This window comes from Pundamilia nyererei, unplaced genomic scaffold (assembly GCF_000239375.1).
Source record: "Pundamilia nyererei isolate P.nyererei 1_Seehausen unplaced genomic scaffold, PunNye1.0 scaffold00082, whole genome shotgun sequence".
In the NCBI taxonomy this organism is placed as follows: Eukaryota; Metazoa; Chordata; class Actinopteri; order Cichliformes; family Cichlidae; genus Pundamilia; species Pundamilia nyererei.
The window spans coordinates 56,973-68,148 of record NW_005187483.1 but is presented as its reverse complement, the minus strand read 5'-3'; the positions used below and the strand labels follow the sequence as shown (position 1 = coordinate 68,148).

General features: G+C 37.8%; 1 protein-coding gene across 3 annotated transcripts in view; it reads left to right on the top strand.

Annotated features, from left to right (window-relative positions):
- The first annotated feature begins 788 nt into the window (after positions 1-788).
- Positions 789-11,176, top strand: part of jak2b (Janus kinase 2b) — a 28,659-nt gene continuing 18,271 nt past the window's right edge. Inside the window, exons 1-5 of one of the 3 annotated variants that reach the window (XM_005738125.1) lie at positions 4,148-4,206; positions 4,778-4,906; positions 7,676-7,912; positions 8,410-8,533; positions 8,641-8,758. In XM_005738125.1, coding sequence (XP_005738182.1) covers positions 7,681-7,912; positions 8,410-8,533; positions 8,641-8,758 — 474 coding nt within the window. In that variant the 5' untranslated portion in view covers positions 4,148-4,206; positions 4,778-4,906; positions 7,676-7,680. Of the gene's footprint in view, positions 833-4,147; positions 4,207-4,409; positions 4,907-7,675; positions 7,913-8,409; positions 8,534-8,640; positions 8,759-11,176 lie in introns of those variants that run through there. The other 2 variants (XM_013912171.1, XM_013912170.1) reach the window with 2 other exon arrangements.

The following is an 11,176-nucleotide window of genomic DNA, read 5'->3' as shown; positions in this document are numbered from 1 at the left end:
GTCCAGACTGAAATATCTGCTTGCCCGTAATTTTGTGCAGACCTTTGTGGTGCCCAGAGGACAAAGGTTAGTGCCATGACTTGATAAAGTGAGAGGTTATTTTTGTACAGACATTTTGCAGATGGTATGTTCTAATAAAGTTTATGATTCACTGGCATGTCTTCCATAAAAAATCTTAAATAGAATGTTGTCATGCCATTTTAAGATTAAGATTTGTCACTGTAGAAAGACACAACGAACTTTTGTGTGGTGACTCAAGCAAACATCAGTCAACTGCAAGGGATACAAGCAGCTTTTTAAAAGAAGACACAACAATAGTAATCATTTATATATAATATGTCTCCTTTGAGCCTGACAGAGTAAGTTTCGAACAAGAAAATCAATGATAATGATTTCTGTAAACCTTTAGACCTTTAGTTTACAGTGAAATAGTTTGAAAGTTAATTACATTTTTCAGCCTCACTGATACTATGCTTGGTTCTCATTAGCACATGTTTGCACATTAATTATTACAGCATAGTAAATTTGTCAACAATTCTTAAGAAAAAAGCCTTTCTGCAGATTGCTTCTGCAACCCCCTTTTATGGTCTTGAACAGTAGATCGTTAACCACACTTTTAGACAATGGTCTATTTACAACTTTGTGCCAGCAGTTTTTGGGAAGGGCCATTTTCCTGTCCCAGCAAAACAATGCACTTGTGCTGTAAATACGTAGTTTCCCTGCTGGGTGTGGATAATGTGGCTGGTTTGCAAGGAGCTCTGAGTTTAACTCCCTGCAACACCTTTGAGATCCAGTGAACTCACCAACCTTGCTAAAGTGACTGAACTACCAAGTGAGTACAGGTCCCATTTACATGTGGAACGTATCTTTTATGATTCTGCTTTTTCACTACACAGTAATAGCACTACTGCTATCATCATTATTATTAGTAGTAGTAGTATCTTAACTAAGTTACAAAGTGTTTGACAGAAAGAAATGTATAATAAGGCTTAATACAAAAAGGCTTAATTACAGGTTAGTCTGCTTCATTGTTGTTAATCACACATGTGTACATGGAACGGCACATCCTATAGGTAGCCTAGATATGCTTATTTCAATTAATTGGCATTTAATAATAATAATGGATTGGATTTATATAGCGCTTTTCAAGGCACCCAAAGCGCTTTACAATGCCACTATTCATTCACACACTGGTGGAAGCAAGCTACGGTTGTAGCCACAGCTGCCCTGGGGCAGACTGATAGAAGCGAGGCTGCCATATCGCGTCATCGGCCCCTCTGGCCAACACCAGTAGGCGGTAGGGTAAAGTGTCTTGCCCAAGGACACAACGACCAGGACAGAGAGCCCGGGGATCAAACCGGCGACCTTCCGGTACAGATACGCTTCCCAACCCCCTGAGCCACGGTCGCCCCATTTGTTCAAAAACTATTGACTCATACATTTTATATAATTTAATCAGTGCAGCTACAGGTCCATTCTACTTTTGGTGCGTGGGTTATGTAGTTTTTCACCATGAGGGCTCATTCAGTTTGAAGATGCTGCCTTTCTGGGCTTCTGGAAATCTTGATGTTCACATTTCATCCAATAGAAACTGTCGAAACTGTGTGATACCAATTAAATCAATCATAGATGTATATAAATACCTTTAGAACATCAACAATTAGGGCTTCATTTTGCTTTAAAAACTAATTTCACTGATATTCACTTCATGAAAAATTTTAAGCCCTATTTTTCTTACTGGTCTCAACTAAACAATATTACATGTGCATGAAATCTTTTTTTCTTATTCCAATGAGTATTACAACCTGAAAAACAATAGTACATTCGTAATAACGTTCAATAAAACAATGGTATTAATGATTGTATCAACATTCAGCATTTCAGAATAAACATAGTCAGTTAGCAATATGATTACTGGATTAACTCCAGCACTCCCAGATCAGTATACTGGACAATTAGCAAAAGTGGATTTGGTTTTGTGGTTTATATTCAGCCTTAAATGGCACCAGCAATTTGTATGACACTCATGTGAGCAGCTTCTTCCGCAGATAGAAAGAACTAGGTCTAGATGGCTCCTATCTTCACTTAGATCTTCAATACATCCCTCGAGCTGTGCCAGCTACCATCCTGCTTTAAATATTTCTCCATCATTCCAGTCCCCTTAATAAGTCCCCATCACAGGACTAAATGGCTACAGGCGTGTTGCTCTAATGTATGTGGTCATGAAGACCTTTGAACATCTGATGTTGAGATTATTGAAGACCATTACAGGATAACTGCTGGTTACCCTGTTATTTACTTACTGGGCAAATAGGTCTGTGTTGGTGTGATGATGCAATCATTATGGGAAGATAATACATCCTAGAACAGCGGTCTCCAACCTTTTTTGCGCCACGGACCGGTTTATGCCCGACAATATTTTCATGGACCGGCCTTTAAGGTGTCGCGGATAAATACAACAAAATAAAACTAGTACCGGTACCGAAAAAAAGAAAATTTATTCATAACACACGTGAAAAGACCAAGGAAAACCGAGTAAACGATAAAAACAATAACAAAATAACGCTGAAAACCGATAAAAACCCTGAAAACTATACATTTCACACCTGAGCCTCAACTCTCGCGGCCTGGTACCAAACGACTCACGGACCGGTCCGAGGCCCGGGGGTTGGGGACCGCTGTCCTAGAACACCTTTATGGACTTGCGCAAGGATCCTGTTTATAGATTTCAGCTTGGCATTCAAAATGATGATGAAAATCATCCACCAAATGATCCAAACTCTCCCAGTTTAGTGCATCCCCTCTCATCTGCCAGTGAGGCAACATCTTCCTGTCCAACAGGAAAGAGCAGGTGAAGATGAAGAAAGTCACCTTTGCAGTTTGGACAGTTAGAGCACATGCTCTTTTTCCTCACACTAATGACTGCCCTTTCAAGAACCAGCCACTAAGGTCCCAAATTCCAGTCACTGAACTCATCAAAGATGTTGACTAGTCTACCCCATCTACTTCGTCTGTGTCTCACTGTTCTCAGGACATCGAGAATGTTCTTCACCACCCTAACATACTTTTCTGGAACTCCTGACTTTCTCGTGCAGTACCACAATTCTTCTCTTGACACTCTATTATTTAGAGATATCTAAATCTACAAAGACAAAGTCAAACTCTTTCTGATCTTTTCTATATTACTCCAGCATCAACACTTTCTAAGCAGAGATTGCATCTGTAGTGCTCTTACTCAGAATAATCCTGCTGCTTGCTGATTGTCATCTGTCTTCTCAGTCTACCTTCAAATACTCTGTCCTATAGTTTCATAGTGTGGCTCATCAAATTCATTCCTTTGTAGTCACTGCAGTGCTGGAGATCAGACCATACTCAGAATTCCTCTCACTCTTCAAGATTCTGTTATACAATATGGTTAAAAAGTCTGCTGCCCTCTCATAGAGGTCTGGATACTTCCACAGGTATGTCATCATCAGCATCAGCTGTCTTTCTACTCTTTTCTACTGAATTGTCGACCGCCCGTCCTGTTCATAGATGCCGTTACTTTCTCATTCCTAATCCTCTGCATTCCCGGATTAACAATCATTTCTCCATTCATCCTCCTCTCTTTTACATTTTCTTTATTCATTAGCTCCTCTAATTACTCCTTCCATCTTCCCAGCACACTCTCATCACTTGTGAATATATTTCCATCTCTTTCCTTCAATCATCTTGAACTACTGAAAATCCTTTCCAGCTTGATCTTGATACAAGTCATTGTCTCATTCCTTAGTCTCCAGCCTCATATACAATTTACTACCAGCCTTTTCTTTGGCCACCTCTCTCTTTGCTGTACACCAATCCTCCCATTACTCCTGTCTACATTCCTCATCTTCTCCTTTCCTGTTGTGCACATTTGGGTGAGTGTTCAATATGCCACACTAGTAGCGTTCAGAAATTGCTGCAGTATTATGTAATACTTATGAAAATCTGGGGAATTTGGGAGTCTCGAGGAAACAATTACCCCAGAGCTGCACATCCTTTCCAACTCGATCTTTACCTAACATATAAATACAAGTCCTTTTCTACTTCCTTAAGTATCCAGCCTCAGTTACAACTGACAACAAGCCTTTTCCATTGCCACCTCTCTCTCTTTGCTGTACACCAATCTTCACAGTACTCCTGTTACATTACTCATCTCCTGCTTTCTTGTCGTGCAGATGTTTAGTAAGTATGGTAAATAAGTTAATGTTAAGCATAGTTGTACATTTTAATTTTCAAGCCACTGCTTAATGAGTTTCGAATGTTACGCTGATGGTTCTAGTGTATGTTGTTACGTGTGACATTTTGAATTATGAATAACCACATACAAGTGGTAATTCGTTTCCGACAGTCCCTAAATGCAGCATTGGTATGATGGGAAAGGCTGGCTTGTTGACTCGCCTGAGCTTTGGTTTCGCTGTAGCTACGGCTGGGAAAGTGGCTAGTCGTTCACTAGTTAATGTCAATAATGTAGCCCTCGTCAAATGTTCTCGTACAAAGAGATGACGGTCTTTAAATGAATTTCGTGCTGTCGGGCAAGTCGTACGCACGCGCGACGTTGTTTGAGTTAATACTGGCTGAAGTTAGAAGATTGTGAAGATAACAACTGAAGTTCCTCCGGAGTGATATGAGTAGCGCTGGGCTGACCAGAGGTAGCCTAGCTTGTGTGGCGAGTTAGCCAGCCGAGTGTGACATGGAAAAAACAATATTTCCAAGTGGCTTTAGGCCATAAATGAATTATTATTTATTCGGACAGCTATCAAGAACCGGTCTTACAAAAACCGAAGCAGAAGTGTCTGGCAGTAGCTTTCCCATCCTGGCTGCACTGCTGGCCTAGGTAACTAGGAGAAAGCTACCTAGCTGCACGTCTGGCCCCTCAACCAAAGTAAGTGTTTACACTCGTAAATTGTTCATTGACATGGTTGTACGGTTCACTTTTAAATACTGGAGTTGCTAAATGCATTTATATACTTTATTTGCATGATATCTAAGCTAATATGGGTGCGTGTCTTGGCTGTTAGCGCCAGCTTAATTAAACTAATGAAGCTATAGCTAACGGTAGCACGCAAGATCATGGCCTTGGTGACTTTGTTCTGAAGCCAAGTTTATAAAATATCACTGGATATGCCCAGTCGCACTATCGATTTGTGACTTTGCTACCTGTCACATTTGGGTTAATGTACTACGCGTCCAGAAATTCTGTAGTATCATGTAATCCTAATAAAAGTTAGAGAAATTTAGGAGTCTTGAGGAAACAATTATTGCAGAACCTTGTCTTAAATTATAGGAGATGGTATATGTAGCCAAACCCCCTTTTGCTCAGTGTATTTGCACGTCAGAATTTATTAAAGCTAATGTCATGGGTTTCCTCTTTCTCTCTGGGAAGTATCAAACTGCATTCAAAGTATTTTTCTTTTGCTTACAAACCAGTGTAGTTTTAAATTAAACATGTAAGTGGGGGGGAAAAAATAATTTATCTAGAAAAATGCTGCGCTTTCACTTTTTCTAGTTCCTTTTAATTTGAGCTTTTGTTTTCGGTTAGCTGTTGCAGTTTCTGTAAATGAAACTTTAACAAGCATGTATTGCTTTTTTTTTTCTTTCTTGATGTTTTCTGAAATAAATCGTTAGTTGGTAGGTCTAACTGTAGTCAGCCTTGTTTTCCAGTTGCTCTTAAGCAAAAATTTTTAGTGTCAACAATAATGAAAATTACAGAATCAATGTCAAAACAAATAAGAATCTATAAATTCTTCCACAAGAAAAAGTTAAACAGAATTTGTGTATAAGGTAGTGTCCACAATTTAAGCAATATGAACCTGAACTTAAAAGTTACTCCTGCTGGGTTTTTTCCCTGTTGTTCAGTTTAATTGCATCCGCTTTGATTCAGTGATGTCAAAAAGTGACGACAAAGGAAAGGGAGTTATTTATACTCCAGCATAGTTCCACTTATTTTGTTATAGCACTAGTCACTTGAGCAGAGCTAATTTCTGTCATTTCTTTGCTGTTAGACGTTTATTAACAAGTTTTATTTTAAATTGAAGATGTTTAGTGTTTTCGTTGTCCAATAAAATAAGCACAGGACTGTGATAATGGCCTATTTATACATCCTATTTAACCCACAATCATAAGCTATTTATAGTAGGTTTTAATTTTGTAAGAAGTACCATAACACTCATAATTCAGCTCTCAATTTGATTAGGGCAAGAGCAGTAGGGGTTTGCGGATTAGCAGCTGTTTGAAAGACGATTTCCTTATGCTGCTTTGTTGTGGCAAAGTGCAAATTGTACTCATTTTAGAGCTTTAATATCTACAGTCTTTACTATTTAAGTGTAAGTAATTGACAAAAACATGACTTCTACGTGTAAAGGCAGCCATTGGTTGAATTAGATATACAGCTTTTATAATCTTTCTGCCCTGACAATGGTTCCTCTGTACTTCAGCTTTATGCAACACGTTTGATAACAGTTTATGTAAAAGTTCATTCCATGTACCCTAATCAGAATATTGAATTTATCACAGAGTGCTTTAAAAAAAGGAGACGAAAAAGAAGAACTCTGTATCATTCTGTATGCTGACATGTCACATTAAACTGATTCTGATTCTGTCTGATATCTTTTTTCCAAGCGAAGAGCCAAAAGAGGTCGTGTCAGTATGCTTATGCTCGTTTAATGAGAAAACAGGACAAAAATTTTCATCAGTGCTTCCAGCCACCATTGGTATTCCTCCCGATTCCTGACTTTGACCTCCTTTGTGTGACTGTCTTTTTAAGCCTTTAAGTTTTAGTAAGATTACCATGTTTAGTGAAAAACGTTGTTTAGTGATAAAATTAATGACGTAAAATCCAAAAATAGTATCTCCTGATTCTTTTAATGATGTCCGCTACATCAGCCATAACATTTTATCATAGTTTATGCCAGTCACTGTGAAACATTATTTCAGAATATCTTTGAAAATTTTCAGGTTTTAGTCAGCGTCACAGATGTCGAATTACTGTCTTTATTAGATTATCAAGTAATATTTTAAAAACTGCTGATACTGGTCAGTGTTCTCCTTTTGTGCCACTTGTGTGCATCATTTGTTACAGTAGACTATAAAATTTTCCTGTGCCACTGGGTTGGTATGTCTGGGAAAGCTCAGTTGTTGGTTTACGTCATATCTGACCAATTTAAAAACAACAACAACAACATTGGTTTCACTGGTAGTTCTCCTTTCTTAAATATGAAGTCCCTCAGAGGTCTGTACTGGGTTCGTTTTTTTGTTGTGCTACCTGTAGGTCACATTAGTCAAATAGCATTTAGTTTTGCTACCATGCTGATGACAGACAGCTCTTTCTCCCAGTAAAATCCACTGATCCAACTATCCTCAATAACCTTATTTTCTGTCAAATGTTAACAGACATTTTTTTTTTCATTTTATTCTTTTAATGTCTAGATTTTTATGTCAATTTTAAGTTATTTATTACAATGGAATCACACTATCCTAGACATTCTTTTACGTACACTTTTGTTTGCTTTGTCAGTTTTAATTTATGGTTACATGGTTTTTATATGCATCTTTTATATATATCTTTTTTTCTATGTTTCTGGGAAACATTTTGTAATGCTGGTTTTGATGGGTTCTATACTAATCAACTTTACTACTATTATTATTACTGAAGGTTGTATGCTGTTGATGGCCTCCCTGCCAGCCATGGACACTGTGACAGACACATGTCCAGTGGCGCACCAAAATGGGACTGCCCATCGCGAATCTGCAGACACAAGACCAGCTGCTGTTGTTCTAAGGCTTCATTTATATCACACCAACCAGGGAGTGGCCGACGGCAGCTTTCTAAGCTACCCACCTGGGGACTATGTAGCTGAAGAGCTGTGCATAGATGCGGCAAAGGCATGCAGTGAGTACTCACGCTGTGCAAGTCTCCATAAAGAACTCCCATTCATGTTTTTTTTTCTGTAACTTGGAGCATAGATCCCAAGATAAGGTTATCAAGAGGCCACAGTAAAACCTAATAACAGAAAAATTGGTAGTTTGTTCGCTCATCTCCATGCTGTGTTTAAACTTTGCCTTTATTGTCTTTAATGATAAGAAAAAATAAAGTTGCTTAGCTTTGTACTGTGTTCTTTTTCTTTTTAAGAGGTAAAATTCATCAACAGTATGGCTTTGCAGAGTGGGACTACACTCACCTGTGCATTGTGCATCTGATGATAAAACGAACACAAATGACATTTTAGACAATCTTATTTACCTTTTTCACTTTTTACTCTATGTATCCTGAGGCATAGTCCTCAGAGCTCCCTCTAAATAAAGCATTCATTTGTTGTTAGTTACCTAATTGAATATAATCCAAGTTTACAGAACATAATGTGCCCTCTCATTCTTTCGTCACTGTAGGTATATCACCACTTTATTGCAGCCTTTTTGGTCTTTTCCGAGAGCAGGATCACTTGTGGTTTTCACCCAACCACATCTTCCAGCTTGATGAGACTGCATCTGAAGATGTGTTTTTCAGAATACGGTAGCATATCTTATTTTGCCTCTGCAATTTCTCTTGTGTCTTTTTGAGATTTAAAATGAAAACGTCTTAATGACTGTCTGCATTTTCTTTCTAACCTGTTTTCACAGGTACTACTTCCCTGGTTGGTATAGTGGTGGGGCATCCAGGGCTTATCGATACGGAGTCACAAAAGGGTCAGAAAGCCCTGTCATTGATGACTTTGTAATGTCGTACCTCTTCTTTCAGGTAAATGCTCTCACCTAAACCCCAAATAGGTTAGAAGTTGATTGTTTATATGTAGGCTAATTTAACAAAAATATTCAAGAGCAGCATTTATTACCAGTAATGTAGACGTGTTAAAAAATAGCAGCTTTTATCCTTGAAGTGCAGAGCTATGACTTTGGTAGATTATGAGTTAGGTCACATGTTTACATTTTTTTTTCCTCATTACTCAGGGATACATATAAAGATATGAATAAGAAACTAAGATACTGGTGTATTTTATTCTATTCTCTCTGATCTGGCAACTTCAGTGTATCTCATTATCTCCCTCACACGAAAGAGATAGATGTGACTGTAGTGTTAGCATTTGTATACAGCAATTTACCCCTCTGCATCTATGAAACCTAACGTGAAAGCAAGTTCCTTACTTGCATTTCACAGATATTTCTCTTCTGTCACTGTCCAGAAATGTAACTGGCATTTAAGGCCTATTAATTAAGTCAGTAATACAAAGAAAAATCCTGTTATTGAAAGGTACAGTTAGGGTACCAGTAAGGATCAATAACAAAACCAGTACCTGCTACTGTATGTTTTGCTGGAAATTCACAGGTTTATTTAAATATTTAAATATTACTCTGCATTGGATACTTGCATTTGTTTTGCTTTGTTTAAAATGAAATTGTGTTATATACAGTTCATTTTTTTTAACATTACACAAATGAAAAATATCTATTTAAGAAAGAAAGTGACAAGTGCAGTAAACTTTATCAGAAGAGTCCTCGAAACTGTACAGCCAGTTAAAACAATAAAAAAAAAAAAAAAAGTAATGTATAGTGACCACAATGTAATAGAAATATTTCCAGGGTAGGTGAATGGTTATAGTTTAAGCCTACAATGTGGCTGAAGTTGAACTCTGCATGAATTTAGGATTATGTGGAATTATGGCGATGGAAGTCTGTCGTGGTGGCCCGGCAAAACCCTAAGAGGGAGAGATGAAGTACCACCCAAGAGGTCATTTAAATATGTTAGTGTGTTTGCAGCCATTAAAGCTATTCTGTATGCTTGCGTTCATTTATAGGATATGTTAAACTCTTTGTGGTCTAGTCAGCTTACAGTCTGTGCTTCTGACAAGAAAGTTGATAATTTGTAAAAGGGCAAGACCAAAATGAGGGGGCATTGTTGAATTTTAGAATTTGCTGTCATTTTAATAAACCCTTTTTTCAGTGTTGGGTGTAATAACAAAAAACATTTTTATTGAAGACACAATAACAATAGCTTGTAATTGGTGCCCAATGCCATATGTTTAAAAAAGGGTTGAACGTTATCTTGTAGTTTTGCTCTTGTTGTTTTGCTCTTGTTTAGTGTTCACACTGGCTTCTTATTACAGTCAAAACAAGAGCTGCAAATATGATGCCAGAGGGCCTCACGGGAAGCTCATTCATTGGTCAGTTGTGGTAAAGAGCCAGCCTGCATAATCAGTGTTTGATCCAGTCACTGCAAGCAACCTATGTTGTACCTAACTTTTCTCTAAACTGTTAGGGTCAGAAGGTGACAGAGAAATATTTGTACATAGGGGAAAAAAAAAAAACAAGGCAAAGAGAATGGGAGGAAGAACCTTGACATGAGGCTGTGATCAATAAAAATATAAATTTGAATTAATTTTAAATTTATTGTTGCACATTACTGAACACGGATAGCATTGCCTGCTTTGGATTAACACCATAACTGAGCTTACAAAAAATGAGGCAATTGTTTGTAAGGCTAGTTGTGATTGTATGGTCCATACCCATTTTAAATATCAGTCTTTTGTGTGCTTTGATAGGAGCATATCCTGAGATTGTTGGTTTAATTAAAAACTGTCACACTTGCTTAGAGCTGTGCGATATGACCAAAATCTCATATCCCGATATAAGACATCTAGCGTCCGATAACGATATAAATCACAAAAATGTAACATTTTCTGTAAATTCTGTGAATCTCGGGCATCTCGACTTGCATGAATTGTTTCCAGCTGGGCGTCGTGTACCTGGAGTCGAGTGTTTTTAACATGCATGAAACGATACATTTTTAGACATAAGTTGTAACGGCCGCCGTTTTCTTTGTGAGTATTTATTACATGTGTGCTGCGGGGAAAAGCCTGTTCTAACGTTTGAGGCTAAGCTTTATTTTTTTTGCACCTGACGGCTCTTTTTTGCTTTTCATCTGTAAATAATCTGCATACTCTTTCACGTGATTCAGTTTATTTTGAAAAGTCTCAACAGGATCTTGAGCTTTATTGTGAAAGGTTTATGTAGAAAATAAACAAGCAGACACGCGATGGTTTTACCGTCGTTAAGAAAACAGGCGCTTGTCTGTCCATAGTGTGGTTATATTAAATATAAGAGAGAGAGAGAACTTTAAGAAATTAATATAGCCACTACAGTGACCAAGTGCCAAAACGAT